Source organism: Diplotaxodon limnothrissa, linkage group LG2 (assembly GCF_057381915.1).
Source record: "Diplotaxodon limnothrissa isolate DT_005_m linkage group LG2, D_limnothrissa_male_GT1.1, whole genome shotgun sequence".
In the NCBI taxonomy this organism is placed as follows: Eukaryota; Metazoa; Chordata; class Actinopteri; order Cichliformes; family Cichlidae; genus Diplotaxodon; species Diplotaxodon limnothrissa.
The window spans coordinates 27982252-27998059 of record NC_140597.1 but is presented as its reverse complement, the minus strand read 5'-3'; the positions used below and the strand labels follow the sequence as shown (position 1 = coordinate 27998059).

At 42.3% G+C, this 15808-nt stretch overlaps 1 protein-coding gene across 1 annotated transcript in view; it reads right to left on the bottom strand.

The window, feature by feature from the left end:
- Positions 1-166: 166 nt before the first annotated feature.
- The window catches only part of flt4 (fms related receptor tyrosine kinase 4), a 46798-nt gene continuing 31156 nt past the window's right edge, over positions 167-15808 (bottom strand). The window contains exons 13-30 of the mRNA XM_085369784.1: positions 13635-13994; positions 12914-13060; positions 11343-11474; positions 10741-10847; positions 8332-8467; positions 7770-7874; positions 7448-7561; positions 6612-6700; positions 6197-6356; positions 6007-6101; positions 3023-3145; positions 2765-2876; positions 2452-2551; positions 2112-2217; positions 1900-2024; positions 1498-1618; positions 1242-1327; positions 167-386 (exon numbers count right to left, since the gene is read on the bottom strand). Coding sequence (XP_085225910.1) covers positions 167-386; positions 1242-1327; positions 1498-1618; positions 1900-2024; positions 2112-2217; positions 2452-2551; positions 2765-2876; positions 3023-3145; positions 6007-6101; positions 6197-6356; positions 6612-6700; positions 7448-7561; positions 7770-7874; positions 8332-8467; positions 10741-10847; positions 11343-11474; positions 12914-13060; positions 13635-13994 — 2438 coding nt within the window. The remainder of the gene's footprint in view (positions 387-1241; positions 1328-1497; positions 1619-1899; positions 2025-2111; positions 2218-2451; positions 2552-2764; positions 2877-3022; positions 3146-6006; positions 6102-6196; positions 6357-6611; positions 6701-7447; positions 7562-7769; positions 7875-8331; positions 8468-10740; positions 10848-11342; positions 11475-12913; positions 13061-13634; positions 13995-15808) is intronic.

Sequence of the window (15808 nt, the reverse complement as noted above, 5' to 3'; positions counted from 1 at the left end):
AGAAGAAGGATTTCGAGATGAGAAAGTAATCATGAGAATCTAAAACCTGATCTTCAATATATAAAAAAAAAAGACTAGTTACATGTCAATACTGAGATGTTACTGCAAACCATCCTCAACCTCAGCTGTCTGTGTTAAACCCCTTTTTTATGCATCTTTGGTAAAATTACACATTCGAAGAGGCCGGGGAGGTGGTGTTCGGTGAGGAGTAGAAGTCACAGAAGCCCTCCTCGGACAGGTGTCCGTACTCGTTGTTGTAGAAGGTCTGACCTGACAGCTGGCTGAAGAAGTTGGGCCGGAGCCTGGAGCTGCCTGTGGCATGGCTTTGATCTGGGGAACTGTGGGAGGCTGTCAGAGGCTCCGTGCTGCTGCTACTGTTTATACGACTGAGGAAAGAAGGAAAGAAATTACAGACTCCCAACTCAGGCTAAACAACTTTCTGTGAATTTTGATTGATACAATTCTCTATAACCTAGATAATCATTGTTGAACTCCCCTGTTTATTACCATGAGCTTATTATTGCAAGACAGTCCCGAATACACCAATCCCCAGCATGTACACTTACGAAATATTTGTGCAAAATGATGGAGCCCAGCTGCTTGAAGACATTATTAAGCAAAAGACTTTCAGAGGCACCAAAGATACTGACACACTGATTTAATATACGTACTATATTATATATTATGTAATATATCCTCTAAAGAATGGGATAGTTTATTTATTTTTGACTCCTTTTTGATCAGAGCATCTGCTCACATAGGCTCCTCCTACACTTTACTGTAGGAGTAAGTTCTCCATAAAAACATGCTTTTTTCACTTTTAGTTTATGTTGGCTTTTTACAACATTGCAACTCTCAAAATGTTGCTAATACCCAGGTTTGAATGACTCAGACAGTTGTTTACTCCCACTTACCCATGCATAGATCGAGACTGCACTGATGCTTACTTCTTTTGCAAATCTAGTTTCGTTCCACATAAAGCAGCGGGTGACTATTCTGCAGTTTCCGAGCAAAAGAAAGCAAATGTTTTCTCGTATTGACTCTGAAACATGTGGAGCATAAAGGCATTCATTTCTAAAGTTTTTCTTTAACTCGACAGTCATTGTGCTGTTTCATGGTGAGAAATTAGTGTGTAGCGGTCCAAATGTCAGATGGTGTGACTAAACAGCTGGCTGCGTACGTCTAGTGCTTCGATTCCAGTTTTCACAGATATTCAGATTTTTGCTTTCATATCATTTAACCTTTTCAAGACAACACCCCCGTGGTTGTGCTCAATTCTCTCAAATTCTTCGGAGGCCAGAACCATCCCGCTGTCCGTCTGGTTGTCCTAGAGGAAAAAAGACACAGGTTGACGCAGGTGCTACATCTGTCTCGACCAAGAACGACCATTTTTAGTAATAAACATAGGTGATAATGTCTAAGTCTGAAAAAGCTTTCAGAAAATGTCACCAGTCAGTTCACATTTTCCGACAGCTGATAAGAGGATAAGAAGCTTACTTGAGGAGGTTTCTGTGGATGCATCTCAAGAGGCAACTCTTCAAAGGTCTTCACTCTGGGCTGGCATATTTTGGACGGCCCCACGAACACACAGCCAGCAAAGGGCACACAATTATAATACCTGACCGAAAGACAGAGAAAAGGCAATGATCGCAAACAAACTTGAGCTGCATATTGCATTTCTATTTTTAATAATTGAAACACAAATTTCAGTTTACCAGCATTTTTTGGACATTAATTGGAATCTTTACACAGCTATTGGAATCATTATATGTTGTATTTATGATGCATTATGTTCATGACAAAAAGTGACAGTTTGATAAATCCAACAATAACAATCTGCTGTATCATTCATATCGTTTTATGGGGTCTGGTGGATAAAAGGGGATTGCTCTCTTGTACCTTGTGGGCATAGTGTTGCAAGCGAGTCTCAGTTCTTCCTCAGATGGCGGGCGCGAAGAGGCTTGAGAGAAACCATCGTCTTCAGAGTTCTGTGAGTGGTTCAGGGGGATGTAGTCCTTCCCATCCTGAAGGAAATAAGAACAAGATCCAGACCCCAAGAAAGAAAAACTACAGAAGAAAGTTGGAGACATTATCTCTCCAGCAGAACTTACAGGTAGACTGTTGTCCTGCAGCAGGTCTCCCAGGATCTGGACCAAGGCGGGGAAGGTGGGCCTCTCTTTTGGCTCGCCCTGCCAGCAGGCCAGCATGATGCCATATCTACCAGCAGAGGGCAGCGCAGTCTTAACAAGCATAACAGCCTCAAATGCATCTACAAATGCCATCCTACATTGTTCCCTAGATGTGCAAATCAACTTAATGACATTAAAACGGAAGTCATTCTTCTAACTGGTTTACCCAGTTAAAGACATTAAGAGCAATATTTTCTTCCTGAAAGCAGAAGCATTTTTTTTCTCGAAGATGCAGAAAGAAAGAGAGAAACTAAATGCTTACATTTCAGGAGAGGCAGTCTCCGGTGCTCTCATCCTGACGCCCTCTTTCAATCGCTTGCAAAACTCTTCGTCAATCTGTACCCCCGGATACGGAGATGCACCTAAGAAAAGACCAACATCAACCACCACATTAGGAACAGGAAGACAAATGACTGAGTACTTGTATAATAGGGATGCTGATTCGTTCTGCTAGTAAAAGTTCATTGCTTTTGGCACCGGCTGACATTTATAGATATTTTCAATCACAAGAGACTGAGTTCTGCACAGATGACATAAAAGATGCGTGTGCATGTGTTATGATTCCGACTTCTTACCGAGTGAAAAGATTTCCCAAAGGAGAACTCCAAAGGACCACACGTCACTCTGGCTGGTGTACACTTTGTCAAAGATGCTCTCTGGGGCCATCCACTTCAAAGGGAGGCGAGCCTGAGAGAACATTAAAACAGATATGACAGGCAGATAAAACACAGCTGAGACTCGCCATTAAAAGTAATCTTTATGTGGGTGGATAAAAAGAAATAATAACAATTAAAAAGTGTATTCTTTCCCGGGAAGCTAAAGTGGTGACATACGTTGCCTTTCCTGACGTAGTCGGGGTCTTTGTAAATGTCTCGGGCCAGCCCAAAATCACAGATCTTCACAATGTTGTTCTCTGACAGGAGGATGTTACGGGCGGCCAGGTCTCTGTGGATACACTGTGGATACACACAGGACCACGCATACATCATAACTCCGCAGACAGGTGTTTGAGTATGTGCGTGATTTTTAAGTGGTTGCATGCGCGGTGTCCGCCTTGTTTCCTCTGCGTAAGTGTTATTTGGGAGAGTGTACCATTGACCATTTTTTAAAACCATGGAGTGTGTTTGTGTCTGCGTGTGCCAGTTTGTAACTGGGGCTGAACTGTATCTCTTCCAGCACCCTTCACAAACCTGGCAAGCAAACACAGCTTTGAGTGGTTTGGGGGAGTCAAATAAAGCCAGCCAGTCTGCTGTTGTAAGTCTCAGTATCACATTCATTACAAGTTGCAGCTGCTCCCTTTTTTCCGATTTAATCGTTTATCCAGTTACAGTGCAATGAACCATAGCAATGCGTATCAGTGTTTTGGTAAAACACAATTTTTAAAAGCTTATTTTGACAGTGTTTTGAGTTCATGGGGATCAAATCAGCTCACCGTCAAACTGAAACAATCCAATAACACACCTCTCTAACGCCTGGAAAATGTGAGAATTCAGTTTGCATCGAAGTGCTTTGAAACATCTCTGCTGTTTGCGAGGAGTATTCCTCAAAATTAAAACACAATCTTAATTTTATTGCTTTACTTGTACCTGAATGCTTTTAATGTCATTTTATGTGCAGACAAAACTTCAATTCTAAGTTGATTTCATGTTTTTTTAATATTCATGAATTTTAAAAAAGTCATATAATTTTAAATCAGTTTAGTCCTATCTCTTGGACTTCAATAAAAACTGCTCTGAGAAAAGCTCACCTCTTATCTCTTAAGTCAAAAGATTTTGCTCGTTAGACAGTATAACTCAGGAGGCCTAGATACTTTGTGATAACACTCCTGATGCACTTCCAGTGTCAAGGTCAGGTGGCATAGTCGCTATAAGAAATGACAAGTACTTAGGAATTGTGCTTAATATTTAAATTGAGTAGTCCCAGTTTATACTACTGTGTATTTTCTCCACATTACCAGAGCAACAAATGCAGTTGCTGCAGAACAGATTGAATGATCGCTTCATTAATCATAATACACTACTGTTTTTAACCTGCTCACATGTATTTCGAGTATCTAAAATAAATTTGAACATAAAAGGCACTATAATAATATAACAATACCGGTAATAATAAAATAGTGATCATACAGGGTAACAGAATATATAAAATACCATAACACGTCAAGCGCCTCTACAAACTGTGCTATTTCTAAGCTGGGATTTAGTTTCTTTTTCATGTTGTCTATGCAGTTAGTACACAACGATTGTCTACTTTAAACACGCACCAGTAATTGCTCTCATAAAGAGAACAAATCTTAGTTACGGTGTATAAAGTCTCACCACTAGATGTCAGTAGATTGCAGCTAAATGAAATGCACAAGCCTAGCTACGGTGGCCACTGTAGGACAAGTAATCTGTAACGAGTCTAGGCTTTAGTCCAGCTGTCGAGATTTACATTGGTGTAACTAACATTGCTGAACAGTGACGCTTAGCGAGTAAACTCTTGTACGATGTGAGAATTTAATCAAAGTGTTTGTCGGATGGAACGTGTGATATTTAGGACAATTTTTTGAACAGCCTAACATTAGCTGGCATACTGTTAGCTTATAGCGTTGTGCGCTGTCTGGAGATGGGAGGGTTGTATCCAATCTGCTTCGATGAGTTCAGTTCATCGACGAGGTTTGAGGTAAGGATGAACAGGATTACATTTTATTCTGATGCCGGTTGCATTGTCTGTATTTTTAATGGTTTCAATATTTTAAACTCAAAAGAAAACAACGGATAATGGTACCATTAAATGACATTTAATGTATTGATGCTGTGTTGATGCTGGTGACTTTATTGTTCTTGTATACAATGTATTGGTATTTATGGTAGTACTTCCCAGGTTCAAGTCTTTTTCCATCAGCAATGGTAACTACACTCTTCTTTTGTGGTGTATCTCAAGGTTCCATTCTGGGTCCAGTTTCCTTTGTTATGCTATCACTGGGGCTATATTTGTAACATAAACCCTTGCCAATTCTGGTAAGCAATGCCTCTGTCAATTCCTTAACCTGTTCTTTAGTTGATGTTAAAACCTTAAGAGTAATTAGTGATTCAGCAGGCAGTTACACCATCCCCTAACGTCTTCATATTTTGTGTCCTCGGCATCATATTTTAAACCTCAGGAAAAGAATCAGTGTTATTTCTGTTTCTTTTCTTAAGTTTGATTTCCAGATTATATCAGCTGTTAAAGACAACTTTTTTCTTTTTAATTAATACATTTCTTTCTGTTATTGACTCTGAAATGGTAATTTGTGCTTTCATCACAGTTGGTCTGAGTTGTTGTATGTTGGACTGAGAAAACCACTAATATTGTAACTGCAATCAATTCAAAATGCCAATGTTAAACCTTTTTTTTTTTCTTCATTAAAAATCTTTCTAATTTAATTTGTGTATTGCACTGTGGCATCAATGCAAAAACATCCATATTCTTCTGCTAGTTTTAAACTGGGGATCATTGTTAGGCACAAAGGACTGAAAAGTTGATGGTAAATGAAATGCACTCACATAGTGTCCTTCCACCTTAGTGCACAAAACACTTAACCGCTCAATTACCCATTCAGATGCATACTCTATGCCAGTGGAGCTGTCACAGGAAGCATGGCAGAACATGACACTCTGAGCCAAGGGATCGGAGATGCCAAGCATTAGCGGTTGACCCTGCTCTACCACCTGAGCCACTGTGGACCCCTCATAAATGCCCCAAACTACAAGCCGCTGCCTCTGAAGCTAACCTCCGGTGACAATTCATCACAGCTTAATCATTAATTGTCCACACTGTAATGCTGAGAATTAACCTTTCTGGAAGCCAGGAACTCCATCCCACGAGCCACCTGGAAACTGTAGCAAATCAAATCTTCTATCGTCAGAGGAGTTTTCCACAAGTCCTCCACTGGAGAGAGAGAAGGAGAGGATGAGGGCAGTCACGGCGAGAAAAGAAAACAGCGCGGTGCGGGATGAGGAGTTCAATCACATAAAATGACTCACTTTTCTCTACAGCGGGAGTCTGACTGGACGCATTGGATGATGGACTCTGAGAAGCGGTGAGCGGGGAGGAGGATGGAGAGGGCGGTTGACGAGTCCTCTGGGCAATCTGACCCGCTTCAATCATCCGCCTCACCTGGCTCTGGGTTTTTGGAGAGCGATCCTAAGTGGGGAAGCGTTTCAATGAATCATCTCAAAAATCAATATCGGGCTTAAGACTTACAGAACATGGCAGATAACTGAGTTTGTGAACAGAAACTACATAAAGGGGACAAAGCAGAGGTAGAAAAATGAGACAGACTAAAAGGTTAAAATGAAAACATGATTACAGATAGTCTTTCTGAGCTTTGAGCTGCCATCAGAGAACAAATGTGAAAGTGCTTGAATAAATTGCTTGAGTTCTGCAGCGCTGTGTTACCCTGTAAGGGAGGAAGAACTCTCTCTTGGCTCGTAGGAAGTTGGAGAGATTCCCATACTTGCAGTATTCCACAATCACCATCAGCGGGCCTGGTAACAGAGATGTTTCAAATGTTTCAGCACATGTTCACTGCTCGTCTACAAGCTCTTTTTTTGTCTTTTCTCGCACCGTATCTGAAATAGAGACGCTGCAGCTTGAGCTGGACCATTTCCCGCCTGAGATTAGCTGCCTGGCTGCTTTTTGTTTAGGATAAACACTTTCAGATGTCCGTGACTCAAAAATATTCTCTATAGGTCAAAATCATGCATGGGTGAAAGGGAAAAGAATGAAGGCATCTGTTTTACCTCTCATTTGGTTACAGGCTATAAGGGAAAGGGGGGTGGACAAAATGATGTAAGGACTTTTACACTGAACAGGACAAAAGAGCAGAACCGGAACATGAAGCTTTCCCAAAAATACTGACAGAGGAAAATAGATGATCAAAGGCTGAAACAGTGACAACATTACCAAAACAATCCCACCTTCATTTATCTTGTTAGGTGACTGTGTGCAAATGTATTTAATACACTATATGGACACGAGTACTGGGCCACCTCCAGATTACACCTACAGGTGCTCTTCGGCCATGGAAACCCAAGCTACGAAGCTATTGGTACACAGTATTTGTGCTGATGTTAATGCCAAAGCAGATTTGGAACTGTCACTCTATATGGTCTGCTACTTTGAAGTTCAATCAATGTGGTTTCTAAACACTTGTACTAATATTACTAATACCACTTATTACATTCTAAAAATAGGATTTTGCAAACATAATCCATGTAATTCTTTGGCCTCACCATTTGGTTTGGTGCAGGCTCCCAGGAGGTTTACTACATTCAGATGGTTGCCAATGTGAATCAGTATCTTTAACTCTGACATCAAGGCTTTGTGTTCACTGGCCGTGGCTCCGTCTGCAATACAAAGTGAAATGTTCCAAATAAAACACATCACATTGTGTATTTTGACGTGTGCATATCTTGTACAAACATGAACTGCGTGGGCTGCACTGCACTGCAATTTCTCCTAACTTTGATTACTCTGACTGCATCAAATCTGTTTAGCATTTGCTTCACTTTGGGTAACCTTCCAAGAACATAAACACACAAAGCCAAATCTCACCCTTCAGCATCTTGACAGCCACCGTGTCCAAACCTTTGCTCTTGCTAATGCCGTAGATTGATGCTTCAATTACTTTTCCAAAGGCACCGTGCCCTAAAACTTTTCCTGTGTCAAGAGAAAGAGCAGAAAATCAACAAGATATTCATGCTTATTGATTGATGCGTGCTTGATTTTAGCCTCACTGGAATACATAAACAGTTCCATCTGCAATGGGAAAAAAATTGCAGATGGCATCCATGGAGACAAGGAGGAGCAACGGGACATTAGACAACATGCTCCCATAAGTTGCTGTCGTGGAACAGATGCTTTTCTTCTGGGCATTTTTAAAAAGCTGTTCTGGGAATGAGCACATATTTAACATTAGCACTATTGCTGGCAGCGCTCTATCCAGTTGGCAGCAATCCAGAATCATGCCATTATGGATTGTGGAAATGGAAAAGTAATTCAGTTTCACCCATCTATTTGCCTCTCATCCACTCCTGCTCATGTCCTCACACATACCTTAGGCTCCTATGCTACTTTAGCAACCATCCCTTTTTTCTCACTGTTCCTTGTTACCCACCTAGCCGGAGTCTGTCTCTGGAGATCTCCCACTGCGATGAGTCGTAGGGCAGGTATTCGCACTGCTCATCCAGTGGCACCTCCCCCGGGTCCATAATGATTGACAGATAACCTGTCTTTATGTCTGCTGGGTTAACCTGAAGTTCAAGGTGAGACGAGAGGTGGGCTGAATAACAGGGAATCTTGGAAAGGAAGCGCTTGGACACGCAGCGCAAATGTGAAACGTAAATAACACGAGGACAGAAAGAAGGAAAGGTCGATGGTATACTGCAAACGAGTGAAATTACCTTTAGTCATGCTCTTATTAGAGTTAGAAATATGTCAGCATGCTCTTTTAAAGCACATTTAGTGTTTTTCTTTTATTGCTGAAGGCAAAGAAAATGATTTGTATTGAAATATTAAATAAAGTGGCCCATCTGCGCTTGACTGACAGCAGCCACTGAAAGCCACCGAAGGATGAGGCATTGTTAGCAGGAGTCTTCATGACCTCATCACTAACTAAATGCTGCAGCTGATAAGCTTAGTAGCTACTTAGCATGCAAAGTGACATTAGTAATGCACTTTTAGGGAGTGAATGTTTGTCTGGTGGCTTAAGCACAGGCCGTGTGCATTTGCGGTGCTGTGTACAAAGCATTAAAAGCACACTTTTAAAAAGTAAATGCTTTTGTGCTCTGTGTTTGTCTCTGGATGTGTATTTAGTTAAAGGACACCTGTTTTTTGTTTTTTTTGTTTGTTTGTTTGGCAGCCTTCAAAGCCCAACATGCAACAGCAGCCATGTTGACTTGAAACAGAAGGTAAACACGGGTGTTGCTGATGTCATTAACTGAGCTTCTTTTCTATTCAGGAGTGAGAGCAACACCTTTGTTTACTGCCTATTACTGTAGTTACATGTGGTATGTTCATGTTGTGTTTACATATGTTTTATAGCCTCCTGTCATGACCTGGCATTTGTTAGTGTTAGTGTGATGCTACGGTTGCAGTTAAGTTGCAATGCAATCTAACTAGCTAAGATGAAGACCTTAAAGTATTCTGTTCAATTGTTACTATTAAAAGTGCGGATCCAAATAAAATATGTCAAATATGTCCTGTACAAAGTACAGCCTTCTTCAATTTTAAGGTTTTATATAACAGGACATCATAAAAAAAATTATTTGGTCTTTAGCAGGTCATAACATTAGGCAAATACAATCTGAGATGAACATTTACACCTGACAGGTGACACTGCGTCATTATTTATTTAACAAAAATCGAACCACTAATGCAGAAGCAAAGAGTAAACAACTAAGTGCATCCTTTTTGCTTCCACATGAATTAAGAGGTAGACAAGTGCTGCTAATGGTAAAATGGACTGGTACTTCTATAATGCCTTCACCCAGTCATACACATTCATAAAGCACTAAATTTCATGCCTAAGCAATTTTATCTAACATTCAAACACACACTCACACTCAAATGTATGCATTTGAGTGTGAGATTCAGTACTTTGCCCAAGGATACTTCGACAGACTGGATGATCAATCAATCCACCCACCTACCTATTGATTGAGGACCCAGTCTACCACCTGAACCACAGCTGAAATCAAATGTACTCGAGTAACTGATTATCAGCAAGTTAAGTGCATCGGCACATCAGTGAGCACCTTGTAAAAGCAGAAGTTTGTTGGTCTGGAGAATTCAGGTGTGTGTTAACATAATGACAATCTTCCCAGGATTGGGCACCTTAGCACATCCACCCCAGTGTTAGATCGTGCAATACTCTGAGAGGCTGCAAAAAAACCCAAGAGCTACACCAAAGACTCTATAGGCCTCAGTGAGGAGATTAAATGTTACAGTTAAGTAGAAAACCCTCATCTCTCTATAAAACCAACATGGCAGCACAGCTTACGTTTGAAAAGTTAGGTTTAGGTTTGAAAGGTTGCATTTGGAACAATGTGCTCTGGACAGACAAGACTAAATTGGAGATGTCTGACCACATCATTAGAACACATCATTAGAAAGGTATTTGAGAAAAATGGAGCATAGAGGAGCAGAGCTAGAGACAGACGAAAGGTGGAGAGACAAACATTGAGACGCTGCAAGCAAGACGGAGAGAAAAAAAAGGAAAGCCATCTCTAATTAAAAGAGAGACTCACCCTACCAAGTGTGCAAATAAAGAGCAAATGGATTCTCATTATGACCACGTTTGCTGCTGTTGCTAACAGCAGCAAATGATTCGCTCTATGCGCTCCAAGAAAATATCACTAACTGTCTCTGGATGTAAATGACAGACTTATCTCTAACAAACAGATTGTGCTCAAAGATAGACAAAACAGGAGTCAGGGGTCAAAGTGCCTCCGTCACAGCCTGTCGGCTCCTCTCGAAACACACACAGACACAAACTCAGACACAGTGATAAGTGGCGCCCTCTGACCCGCTTCACATTGCAGAAGATGAGAATGAGCAAGGCCCAGAAGAAAACGGCGATGACTCCAGTCCCGATAAGAATTACAATCTCCACGTTGGCCCGGTCACTTGATCCTTATCGGAAAGAAAGAAAGGAAGAAAGTCAGTGTTAGATGCAAAGGGTTTAAAAACACACACACACACTGCTGAAAATTACTCAGCCCTGTCACATGGACTGGTCTTTTACCAACTATAGGGGGCACTAAATTACAAAGTATTTGCCCCACAGCTTTCTAGTAAACTCCTTAAATAAAATCGTTAGAGTTAAATAAATGTGCTGGGCTGACTTTCAGCCATTGGCCATAAAACCTCTTCCAGCAAACTCATTCACCAGCTGGATGAGAAAACACAGTGTTTCACTGGCTGATGACTATGATTTGAGAGCCGCACATAACAAAAGCACAAAAACTAGAGTTACGGTGAGAGTGTGAGAGGTGAAGATGTGAGCTCAAGGACAACTGTGATTTCAGGCCTGAGTGCACTCGAAAAAGCACACGGAGAGAGCCGGGAGAGCGTATGGTGAATAGATTCAGGTGTCTCTGTGACTGTGTGTGCGTGCGGCTGTCTCACCGATGACGCTGACGGCGGCTGAGGAGTTGACACAACCGCGCTGGTTGCAGGCGGTGCAGGTGTAAAGACCGGCGTCCTCCTCTCTGACCCGCTGGATACTCAGCGTGCGGTTTGAATCCTGCAGCTGGATCCCTGCGAAGGAGGCACCGGGGGATGGGGTGGAGATGGGGGGGACTTGTTAGTGACACGCAGTCAAACCCATATTCGAAGCCTGTGCTGTGTGCTGTGACTTTAGTGCCACTTTTTCACCCTTTCGCATTGTGAATTCAGCACCATTTTCCACAGCGCCTTTTTGAATTCTTGTCACACCTCTGGACCTCCATTTGTAGCATTCATTTATTATTCCATCATCCCGCCGCGCACCCCAAACAGTCCCCTCTGAGTGATCCCAGGGCATCAGCTGTTATTCAGACTTGCATTGACCCACCCTACAGGCTCATCACCTTCAGATATTAAGAAGAGACTAAAAAGCTAATGAGCTGTGTCGGCCTGAGAGGGTTTTATGTGTGTGGGTGTGTGTGGATGTGTGAGGAGCTCTACAGCAAAAACATCATGACAGGAACTCCTGATACAAGTTCTATTTGACCCACTTGTTCCACAGTGTGAGTGTGTGGGATTGATGTGCGCTTGTAAAGGAAAGCAATGGTATCCTAGAACCAGACCTTTCCTTTTTATTTGGTTTCTGGATTGATAGCTAGGACAAAAACATTCTGAAGTGGTCCAATGTTTAGCAAAAACACTGCAATCTAATCCCAAAGACCATTTATCCATGACAGTGGAATGCTTGATCTGCATTTGACTAATCTCCTAAATCTGAACACTCGCAGGAGGTGAATTTTTCCAAGAAGACAACGGTGTAATCTTGAGAAATGGCAATGTCACAGACTCGACAAGGGGGCCGTGATAAAGTTGCAGCCGGTTGTGCCAAAAATGACTGAATACCACTGAAAAACACTTTGTTGTGCACACACAGCAACCTGCAGTGCATCGTGTTTGCACTGACTGTGCTGACCAGGAAGAAAGTGTAGAAGAAATCCTACACCGAGGCACAATTTACATGAGGAAAAATATTGTTCCAAGAGTGCAGGCTTGCTGGAGAGAATGTGTGACGGCAACGTTATTAGCATGTTGTTGACCAGGCTTGCAAAAACATGAGAGGGTAATGTCAAAAGCAATCGCACACACTGAGAAAAAACAATCCGAGGCTGTCACTCACAAAAAGAGCTACTTATGTTTCCACTTGGAAAACTGCACTACAGTATTATAGCTATAGATTTCAGCTATTTTTGCGCCTATCAATCATTCAGAGGCAGAAAAGACAGAAAATAAAGCACAACATTAAACATACAAGAAGTTTACCTGAATAGCTGGACTGACATTTGATCACACTGAGTCGATGTATCTGTGTAAACATTAACAAAGCCTACTGGGATGTAAAGTGGATAATACGAGTCCCATCAAATAAAGCCTCACAGGGGCAGGCTTTCTGACTTCTTGTCGGCGTGCGTGTGTGAATGCGAAAGCCCCGTCCTACAAACACGTGTATGAGCTGCTGTGATTTATTCATGCACCTGACATTTGGTGGAGAGGCTGGTTGTCTTTGAACCAGAAGAATCGGGGCAGAGGTCTGCCCTCCACGTCGCACTCCATCGTGAGAGACTCGGTCACATTCACTGTTTGGTTGGTGAGGCTGCGCTTATAGCGTGGTGCCTCCAGGGCTGCGATGGGAGAGAGAAGGGAGAGCAAAAGCCAGAGACAGATCAGCAATGGAGAAGGTGAAATCAAAATTATTTCACTATATCGACACTATATCAACTCAAAGAGGGCAAATGTACAAGATGCACTCTTGTGGGTTTGAAAATCAGGGCAAAAGGAAGAAGATCCCATTAAAGCGTACATATGTCCTCCAGGCACTGACGCAAGCTTACACAGCAAACAGCACGAGCGAGGCAGGAATTTGTTTGTGCTTTTCAGCCCTGCTGCATCTCAGCTCTGTTTTCATGTCCCTACATATTGATGCTGTGCAGGCATCAAGTATTTTCTCCATTATGTGTGGATGTGGGTATCGAGCTGCGTGGGATCTTTTGAGTGTGGGTATTTTTAAGCCTCTAGCATCTCAGCGCCAGTTCCGCTGCGACCCATGTGTGTTGCCACTGCCAAGGGTTGAGTTTTTCTCTATAATTAGTGGTGCAGCCTAGTGCGCTGGAGTTAGAGTGACTCTGCTTTCTGCATTCAGCGGTGTGTGTGTTTGCATCTCTGTGTCTGGAGCTTTAATTCCCCCTTATTGCTCACCTTTGACAGAGATGTATCTGAAAAGGCACTGTTTCTCCCCACTGCGTCTGCTCTGAGCCTCACATACGTAATGCCCTTCATCCTGCAGCTGGATGGAGTTAATAGTGAAGTCCAAGACCCAGCTGTTGGAGGGCTCCTGGAAGGAGAGCCCACCACGGAGAGCCTCAGCATATAGGTGCACGCTCTTGCAGTCCAGCTCCTGGGGCTTACCCTCCTCGTCCTGCAGGGCCCGAGGGTCAAGACGGTACCAGTGGAGCTGCTCATAGGTGTAATTATCAGCACTGCAAAGGAGAGACACTTTCTCCTGCTCCAGGGGATACTCAGACTGCTGGACATCTACATTGAAGCCCTCGGGGATGGCTTTAAAGATGAGAGAAGAACAGGCAGGCTGGTATGTTACCCTTACACAGAAAGGCTTTGAATTACACATCAATAAATACTCCTCAAAAAATGCCATTTATATAAAATATAAACCAACAAATGCATGTAGGACGGCCTTGTTATGAGGATCCCAGCAAAAATGAAAGAGAAGTTTTGTTTGTGCTTGCTCACAGGATTAAGAAATTCTGCAGCAACATTAGGCCTTGTTACACTGCCACTAGGCCCTTAATGGCAGGCCAACCTCAGTGTGAGTTATTTTCACAAGGACTATTTCTTTGGCATGGAAGCGTAAAGAGGCAACAGGGTGTTGGGCACAGACTTCTAATAGTTCTAAAATAACAACCCCACAAGTTGCTTTGAGTGTTTTGAGTTGGGCTGCTATCACAAAGGAGCTCTACTTTTTTTTTTTTTTGGTTGCGCCCTGATGTCCTGTTCTGGCCACCGGTGCACGGATGCCAGCGATTTCAGCCCGAACATAGCCTGCTGCGTCAAACCAAACCAACTTTCACATGGAAGATCATCACTTTTAAAGTGAGCAGTGCCCAAGTCAAAAGAAGGCACATTAAGTCATGTGTGCAGCCAGAAACCCTTCCCCCTGGCTTTTTTGTGGGGAGTGTACCCTATACTCCTCCTCCAGAGTTGGGCCAGAATTGGACAGAAAGTTCTACTGTGGCATGTGCCATCATGGAGCTCTTTTGTCCCCACAAACAAAACTGCAGCTCACCATCCACCCCCATTTGCTCCCCTGCGTCTCATGTTCTCAAAGGGGAATTCGAGTTGAAGTGTTGTCATTTTGACTCGCTGGATGTGATCCAGCACACGCTGCAAACGGGCACCTGCAAGTGGTCAGACCGTGACTTCCAGAGCGCAATCCAAGCTTAGCTGGGGTGCTGGAAGCGGCGCAGCAACCTTGATGTGCCAAATTGAAATCAGACATGCTTTTTGTTTTTTATTGGATTACTGGAACATTTGAGCACAGATCATACTACATACTGCAGCGCGCATTCTGTGTAGGCTTATCATACATTGAGTAGCTTTGTTATTCCTGCAGAGGATCAGAGCTGACTGAGTCCTGTGACAGAACAGAATGACCCGTTGGCTCTTGTGCCCGGGAAATCAATTTGAAAATCTTTCCACCTTTTTTTTTTTTCGAGGTAATTAATTTTTCAAATCTAATTTTCCACCACAAACTCTGCTCAGCTTTATTGTAATAGAGTGCAGCAAAACTTGGATCATCATTGATCAACCTTTGGCTTTAAAACCAACCAAGCTCCTATTTTTTTCTCCCAGCTGAGGAAAGGCAGTTTGTTTGTTTGTCTTCTTTATGGATCGTCTTCAAGCTTCAGAACAATATACTAGGCCTCGGGGGACATGAGCGCTTGGGTTGGCTAAGCATTTGACCTTGACCTTCATTGTTAGTGCTCAAGGTCAAAGTTTATCTTGAAAAACATTTAAAGAAACCATGTCAAGTAATATATCATATGATAGATCTGTGCAACACACTTTTTGTCTTTTCAATATGACACCCTATGATGTCACAATGACGCTATAAAGTTTTGCAGAATCACACACTGGATGAATATGTCTTAAAGCTCGAGTTTTTATAGCTTATAGAAGCCAAAAATGCTCCAATCATATACTAAAGATAATAAAATACACAATTTTAGTATGTAATACTTCAAGGTCAAAGGTCAGGGTCACAAAAATAAGGAAAAAAGCTTTAGTTTCCATTCAATCCTCTCCAAACTTTGAAGCAACATAGTCATCATTCTTTGTTTAAGCTCTTCAAAACC